At 45.9% G+C, this 18,534-nt stretch overlaps 1 protein-coding gene and 1 long non-coding RNA gene across 6 annotated transcripts in view; one reads left to right on the top strand and one right to left on the bottom strand.

Moving 5' to 3' along the window:
• The window catches only part of arhgef10la (Rho guanine nucleotide exchange factor 10 like a), a 57,099-nt gene that overhangs the window by 27,454 nt on the left and 11,111 nt on the right, over positions 1-18,534 (top strand). For all 4 annotated transcript variants that reach the window (XR_015861286.1, XM_088389491.1, XM_088389490.1 and 1 more), the window contains 3 exons: positions 3,828-3,928; positions 9,507-9,628; positions 15,676-15,762. Coding sequence is in view for 3 of the 4 variants with exons in the window: in XM_088389491.1 (XP_088245617.1) it covers positions 3,828-3,928; positions 9,507-9,628; positions 15,676-15,762 (310 nt within the window). In the remaining variant the exon portion in view is untranslated. The remainder of the gene's footprint in view (positions 1-3,827; positions 3,929-9,506; positions 9,629-15,675; positions 15,763-18,534) is intronic.
• LOC148391207 (uncharacterized) lies at positions 1,550-18,175 on the bottom strand. Of its 2 annotated transcripts, none has more exons than XR_015861287.1 (4): positions 17,889-18,175; positions 16,187-16,271; positions 9,037-9,221; positions 1,550-2,903 (listed from the first exon to the last, which is right to left on the bottom strand). It is a non-coding gene; the product is annotated as an uncharacterized LOC148391207 (long non-coding RNA). The 2 variants fall into 2 exon arrangements; XR_015861288.1 differs by lacking the exon at positions 1,550-2,903 and adding an exon at positions 3,520-4,348.

The following is an 18,534-nucleotide window of genomic DNA, read 5'->3' as shown; positions in this document are numbered from 1 at the left end:
TGCAAGTGCAGGTTTTGTAAGCAATACTTGAGGGAGATGAGGTCAAAGATCAAGTCGTGCCGTGTTTTCGCCGACGATGCATTATTAAAAAAAAAGTGGGTGCTAATCCACATGCATTATGCGGCGACCCCAAAATGGAGATGGGGGGCGGGTAGTGACATTTAGCCCCTGCCCAAACATTCAATACGAGTTCTTGCATTAACATTTCATAGCAGAGTGGAGGAGGCAGAAAATAATTCAGGGCCGGTGCCAGCAGGTCAATGGCTGCAGGCTGCCGTCAGTCCAAAGAGCGCCGCAACTTCAAGCCGCCAACGACTCGGAAGCTTTGCCACGCAACTGTTATTCATCCACCCGCCTCCACAAACATAAAACGAAGCGGGCGCAGCATTTTGACGGGCCGTTATAAAGATTTGATGCATGGCGTGAAAGGTGGACGGACAGAAGACAGCCGTTATCTTACCCACAGAATCACTGTTACTCCTTTTTAATGCTGACTGACTGAAAATATTTCCCATTGAGCTCAATTATGATTGGGAGTATGTATCATAAACTTGCACCATTATCAAACTTTAACAATGTGTGTGGTCGTTCGCGGTGAAGGAATGCCTTCCTTTGTGGCAGGGCTCGTTCCACATCCTCCGAGAATAGCCAGACTTGACTGTATCCAAGCAATTATAAAGACATTTTCCCATAATATGTCCCCTTTAATCCACGTTGACACTCTTACGCAGCATGTTTCCGCTCTGATGATGGCGTCTTCTTGATGAGCAGACTCTCACTGAGCGAGCAAATGTCGGCCTGCCGCTATCTCGCGCGTCCGTCCCGGTGCGGCCGTGTCCTTGTGCATCGGTGTCACGCCTGCGCCTCTCCGCTCACCTGCCGTCATAAATCAGCTGGATCCTTCCACCCTCTCCATCTTCTCCTCCTGCTCTGCCTCCCCTACCTCCCAGCGCCTTCATCTCTTCCGCCAGTGTGGCGCGCATGCACTGCGGCTGTCAATCATCCAATCAGAGGCCGCGTTATCACATCGCAGGCCCTGTGGGCTCGAGCTGTTGTGAAAAAGAATCCAACTGAGTGAGCAGTTGCGTTTACCTCACACGCCCCCCTCCGTCTCCTTCTCCGTCTTTCGCAAACTGCCTTGGCTATATTTAGACAGCAAATAGTGTGAATGACACTTGTGCTTGTCCGTTGCATCGTCATCTTCTGGTACCTCTTTTTGGAGACGGCATGTGTCAAAGACAAACAACAACTTCAATTGGCATGCAATGGAGAATAACAAACCTCTTGTCTTCCCTTTATGTAGTTTTGCACTGTTAATATATTATTATTATTTTTTTTTTTACAAAACCATTGTAAGCTATTGTTAGAAAACTAATTTTAGGTACGATATTCTGTATATACTCTCCCAAACATATCAATGATGTTTATTATCAAACTACAAGAAACACAAAACGTTGTTTTTATTTTCAAAAAGTACACATAATGCCATTTTGTTTAATTTATTTGCATTTTATTAAACCTACAAATGTGTCAGATCATTTTGCCGGACTCTGTTTGATGGTACACTTAAGTGTTAAAAATAGATGACAGACACCTGAAGTTAAAAAAAAAAAAAAAAGGCATTCGCTTTCAGAGGTCAGAAGGCTGTGTGAGAAAATGATGAGCGCTGAGTGCTGTGGCCTCGCCGGTCACTTGTGCTCCAACGCCATTAAACACCAGTTAAAGATGTCACGCTCCTGAAAAAAGACACGGACCGGGCCATGGAATCGGAGGCTTCTCGGTGCACCGCCATAATTCCATGGCTCCGAAAACACTTTCAAACTTTAATTACACACGCACACGCACGCACATGTCTTCATGGCCACAACCATCTGCTCACTCACTCGATTTTTGTTGTTGGCGTTACAAGCAAGAGAGCCGCTACGTGACTTGGACCTGCAAGGTCAAGTTGGGCTCCGAGCTCATGATGAAATGCAACACACACACACACAGACACACACGTGCATGTGTGCCTGCACACGCGTGCATGTGTGCCTTCACCTTGGGCCATTTCCCATGTGTGATTGTCACAAGCTGCCATGAATGACGACTACCCGCCCGCACTCGGGCACTTTGGAGTGACAAGCATGCAGTGGTTGCCCTGCTGACAGAAAATTCTGTGTATTAAACTTAAAGTCCCATGAAATGAAAAATGTACTTTTCTTTTCCACCTGTCGGCCTCGCACAAAAAAAAATCTCTCCTTTTGGCTTTCTTCTTGCCATCAAAGTCGTCCTTGTGATGTCCAGCTTTTTGCCACAAGAGGACGAGGTGATTTTAGTGCATTTATGTCTTTTTGCAGGGGAACAGCGTTTATTTTCAGCTGGTACCATTCTGACACGGGCACTTTGCCGTGCTCAGACCAAAAAGCTTTTTCCGGGAAACTTTTAAATGTATTTTCGCTGTTCAAAGCGAACTTGGTTTATTGTTTATCAGAGCACCAAAATAATTGGAACAAGGGATACGCCATTACTCGGAAACTGCCTGATGGCGAAATGTCCTGGCAAACAAACAATACGCAAATCTGAGATGCTTAAACTCGGGTTGAGTTTTGTTTTTGCACCTAATTGGTATATGAAAGTAAAACAATATTATAATTCCATCCTTAATTACAAATCGTTGTAGATGTTGGGAGTTGAAAAGAAAAACCTGTTAATGGTTTACGGAGTGATTTCAAACTTTTCCTAAAAAACAACCAACAAAAAACGGTTTTGCAGCCAAAGGTAGGCCAAAATTTGGTGGAGGTGTTTGTCTTCAAGTTGGAGATGCGGCAAAATCACAGCGGAAACATCAAGAGCTCTTTTTGTCTTGTTTTTTAGCCCACGTCGAGTTTGCCAGCTCGCTCTTTGGCTGCTTGTCAATCCATCTGTCGAAAAGAAAATCACGCAGTTACAGAAAGTGCATTATTAATGTATGGCTCGTCTTCCATTAGCAGTTTGTCCCGGTTACGGCATGAATGCCCGAGAGACAGATTAATGAGCGATTGTTTCTTATGAGCGTCTGTCATCCAGCACGGCTCGGATGTTGTGTTGACAGGCTGGCCTTTGTCGTCCTGTGAAATCTTCTGATCTGTGGCGGGTACCGGCGCCATCTGTACATTTTGCTCGACGATGGATTACTCCTACTCATTTGTTTCTGTTTATTTCCAAGTATAAACTTTTAAGTTTCTTGCTTGGACATGCACATGGAATGAGAGTGTCACCGAATAGAAATGTTGTGAATTAGCTCAGCCAGCACCGAGAACAAAAGCTTTGAAAGCAACACAATGCTTGGGATTTTCTTTTTTTCTTCAACGAAGAAAGAATGATCGATAGCGAGGGAACACGCTTCTCTGACCTCATCTAACGGCAGCATCTTGTGTCCCTTTAAAAATCAATAAGACAGCCAAGTGTGGTCCAGGACCCCGGTTATCTCTCTATTACCTATAGATACCTGCACTTTTCTCAGCGAGTTCGCATGCAGCCACCTTCGGCCGTCTGAGCTACAACTCTTAGCTACTTGGCAGACCCCCAAACTCATGACATCACGAGGGGCAACATCTTCTCATTTATTTGGATCTCCCAAAACAAAAACAAAACCTTTACAAATCAACGTGCACGTGATGCAACTTTCTCCAAGTCTGGGGAGATGGCAAAAGCGGCCAATCAGTGAAAAGGCTTTCAAATTGCCAAAGATGGAACGGAAAGATTAAAAGTCTGCCCCTGATTGCTAATCCAGGTTGTCTCATATGTTGCCCACAAAATCAAGTCTCTTCCAAATCACCCGTCTTGTTGTCGTTGTTCTCCTGAAGGTCCGGTCGTCCCGTCAGCTTCATGGTGGTCTTCAACACGCCAAACCCGCTCAGCAAGATCTCCTGGGTCAACCGGCTGCACTTGGCCAAGATTGCGCAACGTAAGTGGAAGCGCACACACACGCATGAAAGATTTATTTTTCATATGATGCAACCTACTTATGATATATAATGCTCCAAATAACAATAATCAGGCAGGATTTAATGCCTACCCCAAAATAAAAGATTTGAATTGCCATGAGATGGTGACATTGAATTGAAAAGCCTTCACTCATGTCAACATAGTTCCTTGACACCAAGATGCAACAAAATGGTGGCAAAGTAATACCCCCCCTGCCCCCGATGCACAATGCCAACCTCGGGTGGCAGCCACAGGCTCTTGACTCACTGCAGCACATCTGCAAGCTCTCCGGTGGAGCGCTCGGGCGAGTCGCGGCCCCCCACTCCCCGCGGCTCCCACCTTTTTATCAGGCCAGCAGCAGGCGGCTCGACGGGGGCGCTGGCGTCAGCACAGCGTGTGGCTACGGGGGATAGTTGGAGACAAAATGATGCCAGAATCATGTCAAAATAACTGCACAGTCACGGCAAAATCATTTCAGGTAGCCGTGGATACAAACTTTCCGGGCACCACTTAAGCAATCAAGGGAATGAAAAAGTGTTGCAAAAAACAAATTCATATTTCGCTCGGGAAAAAAAAGTTAGTCTTATGAGAATAATGACTTAAAAGTACTCACAGATGTATTTTTCCAGGCTAAAAATGTCGTAACCTTATGAGAATAAAGTTCATGCTATGAATTATCCACCCGTTTTCTGAACCCCTGAGCAAACCCGGGTACGCCGTCGACCTCCGAAGCGTGCGAGACAAACGTGCTAACCGCCAGTCAAGCGTGCCGCCCTTGTGGTCAGGAAATAAAAGGCAGATGCCTTTCATAAAATGACAGCCAAATGAGTTTTTATATTGCTCCATCAGCTAGCTGCTTTTAAACTTCAATGTCACTCAGTAAGGCAAGGCAGGCAGGTTCATTTGCTAAGCGCCATTCACACACCTGGTAAATATGTTGCAAACAAATTCCAATTAAAAGCAAGAGTCAACGAAAAGATGTAAAATCGAGACGAAGGCCTTGGATAAAATACAAAGCGTGTATTGTTAACTTTCTGGCCTCAGTCTTCGTAGTTGTTATTTTTTTTTGTCAAAATGCTACAGAAGTATTCTGCAATTACTATCTACGGCAATTTTGAATCATGTTGTTGGAAAAGGTTTCATGTATCCAGGAAATGACAAGAAGCCCTCTTGAACGTCAATCAGCGCCGCTTTGGTCATCTCGGTGTTAATTGTATCACGCCCACACGTTGCCTTCCCATTTAAGCAAGTGTAATTACAATCAGGGAGTGGCTGATTCAATTTCACGGCTGGTGTGCCGTCACAGCGCTTTCCTCGCCATCGTCGCTTGTTCGACAATCTGCTTGATATATTTGCTTTTTGTTTTGTTTTTTTTACCAGCGCCGCAATTGATCCTCAAATCTTTGTGGGTGACTTTCATCCATCACGCATTTGAACGGCAGAAAGTTGCCTCAAGAAACGGTGGTCAAAGGTTATATCGGCGCTGCGGGCCATTAACAGCAGATTGCCGCACCCCCTGCGGCAGGCTTCTGGCTAAATTGTCATTTAACGACATTAGCCGCCATCCGAACGTCGTGACTGTTTAATTATGAAATGTTACAACCTGTCGTCTTGGTTCATTTTCTTAACTCTTTCAAATGAAGACAAAACTTTGCCCACGTTAGATGGCAAAAACAAATTGGTGTCAACAAAAAACAAAATAGGACGCTCGCTTCTTATTTCGATGAATTTGAGGACGTATTTTATTCGTATTCAAGTCCTGCATATCACTCAATTCAAAATGCGAATAATGATACAGTGACTTTTTTTGGTTTCCCAAACCACTATGGTGTGCCTTTAAGTGCAGCCTTTTGATTGTGGTATAAGCTGACGTGACGGCGTTAACGCACTACGCCACCGCTGTTTGCCAGGGCTCTTTATGAACTAGCCTGAGGCGTTGCCTAATTAACAGGCTTTGCCTCTTGCGTAATTAATGGCTTCCCCGCCGAGCTGGGGTCTAGGTCTCGGCGGTGAGGCTGAGGCATTATGGGAGGGGAAACAAGAGACAGGGGCTGTTGGGATGATTGAGACATGCAATCAGCCTCGCTGTGGGGAACGGAGGGGTCGGAGGGGGGGGGGGCTCGCCCGCGGCTGCCTGCTTTTATAGACCGCAATATTGCATAACCATGCACCCTCCAAATAAGTTGTATCTCTAGAATCCTCCATAGCAAAGCTTGAAAAGATCACAACGGATGAATCTCAAGAGAAATTGTTACAGAAGTAATCATTTTTCTCTATTTTTAAGAACAAAAACATTTTTGGAGAGAATATAATCCCAAGGTGACCTTTCCAGAGTGAAAGGTGTCATATATTGAGAATACAGTTGTATTTTTGAAATGTACTATTTTCTTCCCTTGGTAAACTTTAATATCACATAACATTACGAGTTGATCTTGGAAAAATATGACTTTCCATATCCTGGCAAAATAGAGTAGATGCCGTCGCTATGTGGGCAGATTTGGAGTGTTTTTGCCAAGAGCAGCGGAGCTAATATTGCCACATCAAGCTCGACCCCAAAAGACGAGTGTTGTAGTGAAAGCAAAATTGCCGCAAGTGCTAAGTGTGAATATTTATGCAAATGGTGTTTGTGCATTTTTGACTTTCCTTTTCATTTTTCCCCTCAAAATATTTCAGTTTTCCCTTACTTGTGGTGTCACATTTAAAAGTTTTTAAAATATGGATTTGTTCTGCAACATATTTTGTGATACATTTTTAAAGTTTTAAAAATACGAATTAGACATTGAAAACATGCAAGACCCTTGAGGACCAGAGTTGCCTACTCGTGCTCTACCGCACTGGTCTCCAACCTCCGGGCCGCGGACCGGTACCGGTCCTTAAATCACTTGGTACCGGGTCGCACTAGAAAGTATAAATAACTTGCATTATTTCCGATTTATTTATCTGTGTCTGACCAATCGTTTATTTTGAAACATGTAAAGTTGCATAGGTGTTCGCATACAGAACCAAGGGTTGAAGGGTGTGTGTTCTTTCTATTTCTCTTTTCACGAGTATGTTCAGTACAGTTTTTTGCGACACACCTGCGTCTCTTTTCTTTCAGCACCACCATCCCATTGTTTTTATGCCGGTTGTATCATTTTATTTTGTTGAACTTTTGAAGACGTCATGCTATGTGATTGGCTGTAAAGGAAAAGGTTGGTCTCTTTTTGCTGAAATGGGATTGGAGCTCAAACGTAACTTCTGAAACAATGTGCAGTCGGTGATTATTTGATTTATTGATGTTTTGATTTTGATTTGTATTTTCTAGAATTGCTTTGAGAAGTTTTTGTCGCAAAAATCGTGACGTCATCAAACACTGGTCCGTGAAAATATTGTCTGACAAAAATCTGGTCCGTGGTGCTAAAAAGGTTGCTCTACGGTATACGTATGACCTGTTTTCGGGCGTACACACGCTGGCACACTGACACTCTTTCTTAATTTCACTCGGCAATAACCTGCCCCATGCCTACATCCGCCAAATCCACGGCACCCACGTGGCCTTCAAGGTCTTTTGTCATCTGCGTTATGTTCAGATTGCCAGGTTACCATAGCGACCGCGCGAGTTCAAACATCGGTTTAACCCCGCATATGACGCTCATCTGTTCTCTTTTGTTGAGTTGACTCATATCTGCTCGATGAATCGACTCATTTCTTAACTTTTTTTTCGTCCTCCCGACCATTAAAGGCGGCAGAACAAAAGAGGCTTTCAGCGACCGTGCGCTTGAAGGATGTTTGCACAGCCTTGAAATTAAGCCTTGTCAAACGGCTGCGATTATCAAATGCGTGCGGCCTCCTCATTTGTACCCCCCCATCCATCTCGCCGTGCTCAAACGTGGCAACTGTTTATGATGAGTAAACATTATCAAAGATTTAATTAACAGATCCCGCACTCGCATTGATCCGTACTGAAATATCAATTGCACTGGTGTATTTAATTAGTCCATATCTTTGGCCTTTATGTCATGGGGGCGGTGTCGAAGCGAAGCAGGGAGGGGGGCTAACGGAAAAATTCTGCTGTGCAAATTAATCTTTATCAGCAAAAGCTTTCAATCGGAGGTGCGCTTACCATCATTAATATTCTGAGTTTTCCACCATGTCCACTTACTTAGGTCTCACATAAGTCTCCGTGGACCAAGACTTCTTCTTTTTCGTCGTCTTCTTCCAATCGGAGCTCTAATTTTAATATTTATAAGTCGCACCTTAGTATAAGTCACAAGAAAAAAATTTCGACTTATAGTCTGCCAAATACGGTACATTCAACTAGAACCTGTATTGCACAGCGTATAATGGAAATTCCGTGGCTCACGTGTGTGTGTGTCTGCACACGCTTTCACGCATGTGCGAGCATAACCTTGACTTTGACTACTTTTGCAGACAAATTCCACATTAAGTTAATTGGGGGCATTTTGTTCAATTAAGGCCAAAGTATGCGCGTGTGTCCCCCCAATTAAGAAAATGCTGATTTTCGGGTGAGTGTCCAAAGGTTAGCCGTGTGTCCTTGGCTGCGCTCTTCTTTCTTTAAAATATTAATACAAATAACATTAAATAATGCATCCATTGAATTCTAATTAGATGGCACACTTGCTGATTGGTTGTTATGGCTCTGCAGGCACGCGAGGTCACGCAAGCATCCGGTAATTACCACCAGGCAGCTGACATTAAGGCCGTCTTTATGGCAAATCTATGCTCATCACAATGATGTGTGCGTGCGCGCAATCGTTCCATGCAGTCGTTTTGTGAAGCAAATATGTTGACGAGAAATAGCATTGATGTTTTCTTACCATAATGTCCACGGGTGCACACGGGTCATGTTCTTTGTACGTTCTTAGGTAGCAGTAAACAAAAATCTTTTTGGTGTTTTTCTTTCATTTTTTTCCCCCTTGAACGTATTTGACCCTTTTTGTCTTGAAAAAGTTACATCACAGTAGAAAAGCACCAAGGTGGCCTTTCTTCTTTAAAAAAAAAACAAATCCTCCATGCACGACGTCGACAGGACACCTGCCGTTGCGTGTGGGCTCGTTAATGTTGTTTACTGTTATTCATCATCATTACCGGGTTGGGAAGATGGAAGGTCAAGGCTAATTTGTGTTCGCTGCCGCCCGCCGCCGCGGACGCTCCAAAGCTGTCTTTTCATGGATGAGAGGAGAACCAGCTCCTGTAGAACTCCACCCATCCCCAAAGATGACTTGACTGATCTCCACCTGAAGCCTGACTTCAAAAATCTCAGTGGGCCCATCCTGAAAAAGTCAGACACAAACAATACGAAGCACGAAATAAAGTGGAACCTGCCAAAATGGTATGAACGAAAGGAAACACCATTGCAGTCGACAGCAAGTGACAAAATGACCGCCTCCAAATTGCTTTCTCAGTTGCTAATCCCTCAGATCTTAACAAGTGTCCATTCTGTAATGTATGTGAAAATACGGTAACTAGTTCAGAGGGGAAAGAATTTCCAAGTGGCTTTGGCATCCTTTGATTTTTAAGCACTCCCACTTTAACGTTGGTCTTTGCATTTTTTTCAGGCGAGGAAAATTCTCCCGGCTGGCTCTATGGCGAGCACGAGGACAAGACGACAACACCTTTTTTCTGTCCGCTTCTGGCTTGTCACATGCCCGTTTTCGCTACCAAATCCCCCGAGAGGAAGGTAAGTCAAATAACCGCCACTATTCAATGTTTTTTACTATTTGACAAAATCTCTGTGTATAGAATGCACAAGATTGAACTAGTTGAAGTCTGACTCCAGTCTAGTCATGTGACTTGAGTCCAGCACTCGTAATGCACGCTGTCAGGACGCATAGATCAGACAAAGACCACAGGCACACTTGCGGGAGTGCTTCCGTAAATCCGTCAAAATGCTTTGTAATGACTTTGTGGGGCCCTGAAAAGTGATATTTCAGAGCACGTTGTCAAGCCGTCTAATGCGGTTATGCCGGAAGTCGGCGGCTGATAGCGGATGAGGCCAGGCAGGTAGTCAAATTACTCCAGCCAGCTGAGAAGAATGTTCTAAAGTGATCACACAATTATCTTTATGGCTGCGGGACATCCGAGCGTAAATCAATGTCTCATCATTCCATTAAGAGCTCTACACCGGCCGTCTGCTGCTCGCCTCACCGCAGAGCGGGAGGCCAAGGTTAGATGAGGTAGGTGAGGCATCAGTCCGAACCTCCCAGAACGCCTCGCCAGACGTATATCCTCACCAAGGTGCGTTCCACCTGACTGCAAGCAGCGGCGATGAGTCAATTAATATGTTTCTAGCGGGGTTCCGCACGTCTTCTCAGAAATGAAACACCTGAGCACGCCGGCGGCAAAGTCCAGCGGCGAACTGTCAATTTACGAGATGCATCCGGCTGATGATACTCGCATGTTGTTTGTAAAGATACGATTTGGCATTCTCTCAATTGGAAATGACTGAAAAGGAATCATGCCGTCGAACTACACTGGCCAAATTCCATTTTGAAGTTGGAAGTAAAGTTAATCCACTCATGGCTCACTGCTGCTTTGTCAGTGCATTGCCCAAGTGGTTGGCATGTCTGCCTCACAGCCTTAGTTTCTGAGTTTCAATCTGGGGTGGCCAATAGTGAGTGCAGGTTTTGTTACCATGGCAACAGATCAGCGTCCAAAAGTCCACTGCAAACAAACGACATTTTGTCGTCTGCAAGCATAAATGTGGGAATTTTGCTGAAGTGAAATCTTTCACTTCTTAATATTTAGAAATTGGAGGTTTAAATAATTTGACAAATGTTTAATATAAAGTCAACGTCAAGAGTATGATAAGAAGCCATGGTTCCGTGTGTTAACAGACTCGGGTGAGTGCAGCTGCAAGGTTGCACAATATGCACGTCAACATGGCGGACGGGAGGAGGGGGGGGGGTGGCGTGTGCCAGCAAGTTAGCGGCCGTATTACTTTCCGATTTTTGACTAAAGAGAAGCCGGCATTAAATGGAGTGACTCTAAGCCCTTCATGCAGAGGAGACGCTGATTAGGGGCTTAACTCAGCAGAAGCACTGACCCCCCCCACCCCCTTCCTCTCCCTTCCTGCCACCCGTCCCACCTCGTCTCCATCTTTGTGTGCTTCTTCACCTTTGGGACGCACCCCGCATCCAGCGCCTCCTGGCAGGCAAACTCACATAAGAAGACAAAGGAGAACATTTGAGATTAAAAGGCCAACGTGGCCCCAAATCTTTTCCAAAGAAGCCATGGCACCAAAAAATGTGCGACCCACAACGGGAAGCAGCACCAGAGAGGCTGACCAGGCCGACTTGTTTGCCAGCGCAGATAAACCTTATCACAGCGGGGCTGAGTGGGACCCGAGCAGACGGACTCCCCGTTTATCTTTTTCATTTTCTCCCTCCCTCGCTCGAAAACTTTCTCACACTGCGTCGGCGTTATCGGCACTAATAGAGCCGGCGCACGCTGATTGTTTTTTAGTCCACGTTTGCTTTCTCTACACTCGCTGCCATTTTGAGTGATGAAGACATCCTTGGCAGATGGGTCCGGAGGGACCGAGGTGGTTGGGGCTTGGAGGGGAGGGGGGGGCGGTCCTTCAAAGAACATGACTGCGGCATGGACTGCACTAACAAGAGTGCTGCATGCACTCCAACATTCATTTGGAGCATTCTAACTCGGGTGTCAAACACGACCGTGGACTAGTAAACCAAATAAAGTGCGAAAAAGCTCCAGAAAGGCAACAGTTTGTCCGCTCAGCAAAATCATTAACCCACCCAAGAGGTTTTATTTCTTTTGCTGTCGCTTTTTGATTCAGTTTGAAGAAATGTCTGCTTTTACTGGAGGAAGCTGCTAGTTTCAAATTCCTTGGCGGAGAGCCTCCTCCTTTGCCTTGGAAACTCTTCAAAGATTTCAGCCATCCAAAGCTGCACAGAGTGTACAAGCAGTGCAGGCTCATGTTCTCCCCACACGCTCCCGCCCGACTCAGTTTATGAGGCATTAGGCGAGGATGGGCCCGCCATGACGGCGTTGCTCTAATACCTCGGGGTGCGGGAGGGTGTGTGTGTGTGAGGGGGGGTTCATCATGTACGCTTTCAAGTGCTCAATGACAAACCGGTTTGGGCTGCATCAGGATTAGGAAGCTGCTGGCCCGCTTCTTTTTCCTCCTCCTCCTTCCTCATCTTTAATACGCCGCACTGTAGCTCACATCACCCTTGTTTATCATTCACCATTTCCATTTTCAATTGGCAATCAAACAAATGCAAACAAAGTTTGACTTGAAATCCAGATTTTCATGACCGACATGAAACCTACAGTGTGTTGAAATAAAAGAGCATCAATAAAGATCCCAAGAAGCTCCACTGCCATCCTCATGCAAATATTGTCATGTCATCACAGCCCGCTGCGCAACTCAATCTTTAATTAATTCACTAAACAGCTGGAGCAGGGATGAAGAATTGGATTTGGGATTTTTAATTTGCGACTGTGATGGCAGCTCTAATGACGAAGTCATTCCATCCTCGCCCCTACCCCCCTTTGTAATTTCTCGCTTTAACTGCAAACTGGAATCGTGTCAACTTTCTCCGCCCTAAAATGAACCCCCTCTATTCTGGGACGGCGGTTGTAAATAGCCGAAGCCCACCAATAGTCCCCCCCCCCTCCAAAAAACAAAGTTATTTAATTGCATGTAGAGTGCAGAGGACTTCATCAGTTGCCGTGGCATTTAGCGTTCCAATTACACTGGCTCAGAGACGCTTTTAGCCGCGCCTCCGAGAGTTAGTAGACTTCGCGTCTAAATAAATTGTCCACCCAGAGGGGAGGGCAGGGGGGGCATGTAAATGGTCTAAAGATGATGATGTGCTGCCGTTCCTGCCCCCTAATTAGGCAACAATGTGGAACGAGGCCTTCAAGGAAGTCTTGAGTCTGAGAGCTTCATTGTAGGCTATTTTCATCTTTTATAAGATGGATTCATCATTGTGCCGGAGAGAGCAGAGTGCTGGAGGCAGGCACAAAACAAAGACAATCATCTGTGTACGATGGGCCCAACTGAACTTGTTTTCAGAAAAATGGGAATCTCCGAATGTGCATAGCGACAGCGTGGCAAATTTTGCATCACATTTACTGGCAATAAAAATGGCCTCATTGGCATCTCCAGTGACATTAGCACGCTTTTCAGCCCGTCTCGTTGCTGACAGCCGCCCCATCGGGCCTCCTTCTCGAAATTTGAATGGGCAGGTGGTGGTGTTGTCTGCGCCCCAAATGACCAAATCACAAACGTCAACCTTGCCGCTTGGCCGCTTTGCTGCTTGGCCGCCTCGCAGCGTGAGCTTCATTAGGGAGCTTCACGTATCGGTCATACCGTAATGAGCAAACAACAATTTGCCGGCCCAGCGTGACAACTGTCAGCTGTGTGTGCATTTGCTGTCTGTGAGGCGAACGGATTATACCAAAAAAAAAAAAAAAATGGCAACAAAACGCATCGGTATGCTCCAGTGGAACTTCTAATGCGACCACCGAGTTGCCGCTCATTAGCGGGCCATCAGGTGTGCCACGCTAAATGATAAAATCGGACTTAATTGCTCCCACAATGTTTTTGTAATTACCACAAAAGTTGTTGGTCACGCTATGCCAGCAACGTGCAGTGTGAAGGAAGGACCCCTTGCCGATCGTGCATCGTTCACAATTGAAGAAATGACATTTTCCTTTCATTGTCTACTCTCTGTTTTTTATATATATATAAAAAAACACAGTATAAACATATTTGTTGCATTTTTGAGGAGCTTAATGTGGCCCCAATTCTTTTGCCATGTCGCTGGCGAATGTTGCGCTCGCCATTTGTGGAATGTAGCATGCTTTGAATGCAAGTCTTGCATGTAGCCCCAAGGTGGTGGCGGCACCATCGGGGAAAGCGAGGGTGCCATCACCGGTCAATTGCCATTTAATAAAACAGTAGGAATATTCTGTTAGTGCTCATTAGGCCGTGTAAAGAATGTTGTTGGCTAGAACATTAGAATTAGAATATGCATGCTAGCTTCATTGAAGAATCGTTCATCAGTCTGAATATGAGGACGCTTGTTTGTCCTCACGGTCCCTGCCACGGACTGATTACCGTTTGGGTGTTCTTTTGCCATAATTCAGCTGAGATAAACTCTAGCTGAGCCACGGGCCTAACACTAAGGACAAGCACTATAGAAAATGGATGGTGGGATGGATGAATGGATATTCTGGCTCGCAGCAATGAATCTAATCATAGACATTCATCTCCTTGAGAAGCTCCTCTGCAAAGCACCTGTCCTCCAGCATATGGGCCGACGCCCTCCCAGGGTAACGGGCAGGGCAAAACCGTGGGGTCTCGGCTCATTGGCACGTGCGGGCTGCCCTCTCGTCACATTGACAAATAATTAGCTCACCTGCCTGCTTCAGCCCCCTTTTTGTACGTTCTGGCGTGACTAGTTACCCATTGCCAGGTAGGATTGCTTTTTGCTTCGAACACAGGTCAATAAATGAGACAATGAGCAAGGTAGCAGACCTGACCTTTGAGTAGCAGCAGTGGTCCTCGATCACAAAACTTGAACTTGTCTTTTTGTTACGTTTGCTCTCACGTCCCCCTCCATCCATCAAGTCATTGCCTTGTAATGACAGATTGAAAAGTCTAGTCACACAATTCTCAGCACACATACGCCGGGGACTACTAACATAAAGCAATTTGAGCTTTGGAAAATTATTTGCCATTCTCACGTGGCTGATAAAACTCCAGTGGAAGGCGTTGGTCCGGTTCCCAGCAGAGTCGCTCTCGTGCCCCCAACCTCCATATGGTCCACTGCTATGGCTGGTAATTAATCAACTAAAGAAAAAAACGTCCTTTCTTGTGATGTGCTGCAGTACTAGCATAAGGGGAGAGGTTGAAAAAGTTTTCCGGAGGAAGGAGTAAAGTCCACTTGTGTTTAATGATGGAGACAGGCAGTCATGATGTGCTGCTGGTTGGGAGGGGCGGGGGTGTTGTTGGGCGTAATGGATGGAGAAAACAGCAGCCGTTGACCTTTTTTGTTTACAAACATACCCTGGAGAAGAGAAAAGGGGGCGGACCCTGTCTGCCGGGGACAATAAATCACCTGTGATTGATGCTGACCGGTGAGGGAGATGACAGCGAAAGGCGGACACCTCCCAATCCCCCCGCCCGTCCGCCGATTAGCCGCACTGCTTGTTGCATGTCCCACGTTTGACAGTCACACTTGAAAATCACAAGAATCAGCCCAGTGCAGATAGAGTTTTTTTCATAGCTTAGAAGGTCAAGATTAGCCGCCGACTCCTGGCTTGTTACGGCGATTATTTACAGGGATTCCCCGGTATTTGCATTGTAAGCAGCCAAGCCCGGCCGCAAAACGTGAAAATTTGTGCGGGGGTCGCTGTACTGCGACTTTTAAAGTGGAATCGAGATAGCGCCCCCGACTGTCTTGTACTCCCGCTGCCAGTTTTGATGTCACTTCCACGTGTGGTTGCCCTCCAACGAGGCTGGAGTGTCATCAGTCACTCACAGAATAACAAAGTCCTTAGCAAAGGCCCATCTGAAGCTTTGAACCAAATCGAATTTGCGGAAAGTGTCAGAGCCGGCGCCAATGTGCGTGTCGCTTTGATAAAATGCAGCGAGACAGCTTGGAAACAAGAAGGAAGGAGGAAAAAATAAAGGGGAAAAAAACAGTGGTGAAGTGATGTATGAGAAATCAATATTGATTTTGTCTCCTGTAGCTTCAAGCTGCCATCCACAATCCTGCTCACTGTGCAGTGTTGGGCTTCTCAGCAGCCAGCACATCCTTACCTCAAGGCTTCCTCTGGGTGAGTAACGCACACACACGGGCACACACACACACGCGGGCACCCGTATACACTCCACACCAAGAATCAATGAGAAGATAAAGGAATCCACTTTCTACTGTTTTCCATAATCGTTTCCACTTTAACCCTACCGCCATTACTTTTGAAACGATTCTCTATGTTCTTCTCATTCGCATTCACGTTTGAAAAATAGAACTCCAAAAGTAGTGCCTTGACTTGAGGATGACACGTATCAATTTCTAGCTAAATGGACCATCGCTCACCCTGCTGGAACAGATTAATGGCATCTCCGTTCATTGAAATTTTGGAGGGTGCTCACGTAACATTGCAAGGGCGCGAGTCAAAACGCAAGCCCAAATACAAAGAGCAGGCAGATGTTGCTAGGAAACTGAGTTGGGATAACATGAATGAAAGTTGTAGCTACCGTATGTGCTGCCGAGTCTTTTTCCAAGCGCATGCCGACCCACATCACAACGCAGGCCGACTTGTGGGAGTTGAGCTGCAGCTGCCTGGAAAGAAGAAGAAAGGCTAACAAAGGGAACGAAGGAGATAATGCAGTATTTATTTTTGGAATGCTTGTGGTGGGCAGCTGATCAGGTAATCCTCTCTTGGCCCAGGAAGTGGCAAAAGCTGGCGTAGGCAGGCCATGAGCAAACAGTGTCCTCACTTTGATGGCTTACGTATGTGCCATCATTCATTCAAAACATTGATGCCACTTTTACAAGGATAAAGACACACACGCTCATGTCAAGTTACCCCGTGAACAAAAGGACTCAAATATAATTTGGAACTTAGAAAAACGGATGGAAAATATTTGAAAAGGGTAGGAAAATATGAGACAAGAATAACCACATTCGACAAAATTTCATCATGTCCCTAAAAAATCGCCAGCCGGGTCCTGAACCTCTCCCGCCCTGAAAGACAAGCGCAATGTGTCCTCACACTTCCCAGCCCCGTGATTTCCCTAAACAGGCGTTATTTTCCCGAGCCATCTCTAACCAGGCCACTTTGGGGACGTGCTGACTCTCATGCGTGTCGTCTTGACACTCAATAACTCCAAAAGCTCGCTCGCGCCGGCTGGCAAAAAAAAAATCAAAGAGCAATATGAATGAAACCCTGAACGTCCAATCGGGAGCTTCTTCCATCTCGGCTCTGCTGGGAGTTGCTGCCTCATCTGGCTTGGCTTGTCGAGGACGATTTGCAGATCGATGAATATTGACATTTACGCAACTATACTTTGCGCTCCATGTGTTTTAGAATACTCACTGATAGATTTTTTTTTTTTGTATGTGGACACGGACGCAGCTATTTGCTGAAAAACGTCCCTTTTTGTGCTTCAATGGGTTTGTTCGTGGAAAGTATCTTAACTTACTGTCAATACAAAGAATACCAAAGTGTGTTTTTTTCCCTTCATGTCCGTGTCGATGCTGAGTCCTCGAGGTCACAGGTTGAACGACCGGACTTTTGTAGTCTGTTTTTTTTGTTTCGCGGGAAAATGACGTGAGCAATCATGCTGTTGGGTTAATGAGTTGCCACACGCCACCCTCTCTTTGTAATTTGCCAAGCTAATAGACTCGCTGAAGCAGCTGTTAATGGGCACAACGCTTTTCCTAATGCCACACTGTGGTTTCCCTTTGTGACTAGCGAAGCACGCGGCGTGCAGGCAGCCCGCGGCCTTGAACACCGCCGCCACTCTTTAGCACACATCTCCCGTCATTTCACAGTGCAGCGGAGGCATCGGAACACATAACCAAGGCGGTTGTCCTTGCTTTTTTTTTTTTTTTATGGCTTCTCATTGGCTAAAAGTGCCTTACGTCAGAGGTCCGCCTATTTGGCTTTAAAATGAAGCCTCGTTTGTGATCAACGTGGCTTAAGTGGCATTGTGTGTGTGTGCCAGAATATTTGCTACTTTAAAAAGAAACCTCTCGATTTTGTTATATTACGAAGTGTACTATTGTCATGATTTATATTTTTCCATGATATGATGCAGTATGCTGTTTTTAATCTTTTTTTAAGAAGTAGCAGTGCAAACTTGTAACAATCATTCAAATGCATCGCAAGTAGCCCTCGCATATTTTCAGCCTTTGCAAAGTCTCCTTTTCTTCTTTGATTGTTGGAAAGCTCACCTATTTGCTGTCGTTGCAAATGTCAGCATCGCTTTAGCGCCATCCGGTGGCCTCTCAGGATGAAACCTTTTTGAGTCTGCGCCCCGATCCCCTGCGAGTCGCGCATATTTTCTCTCTCAGTATCGTTTTGTTTTCTATTTGCATTAGTGTGTTGAATGAGCGCCGGCGAGGCCAAAAAGCGTCAGACAACGACTGGTGACCCTCGTCTCCGGCTCTCTCACGCGCCTCCGTCGCCCGCCCTGCTCTCCAAAGCAATCTAATTAAAGCTGGCAAAGCATCTGGGAAGCGCCTCCTTCCCCCTCGAGCGGCGAGCGGGACGGGCTCCAGATCATGACTCCACATCGCTAGTTTCCCTAAATGAGTGGCGAGCGCTTTGCCAGGAACGTGGCGCCGGCTGTCACGAGGGGGGGAAACGTGAGCGTGTGAATTTGCGAGGCGGGCGGGCAGGCAGAAGGAGCGTGTAGGTGGAGAGGCGCTACTTGAAACCATCTTTTTCTTGAGCCCCTCGCGGCGAGATAAGTCCTCGCTATCTTCTTCCCGGCCTGTTCAACAGAGCATTATTTGTTCTGGCTCATCCTCCAGGGCCCACGGGATCTCTCCTGTCCACATCCTGCACGCTGATACAAATCAAACAAATGATTGCATG

Source organism: Syngnathus floridae, chromosome 11 (assembly GCF_059516105.1).
Source record: "Syngnathus floridae isolate MCC-2025c chromosome 11, RoL_Sflo_1.0, whole genome shotgun sequence".
Lineage (NCBI taxonomy): Eukaryota > Metazoa > Chordata > Actinopteri > Syngnathiformes > Syngnathidae > Syngnathus > Syngnathus floridae.
Note: the sequence above shows the minus strand (reverse complement) of the source record. Positions and strands in the feature narration are given on the sequence as shown.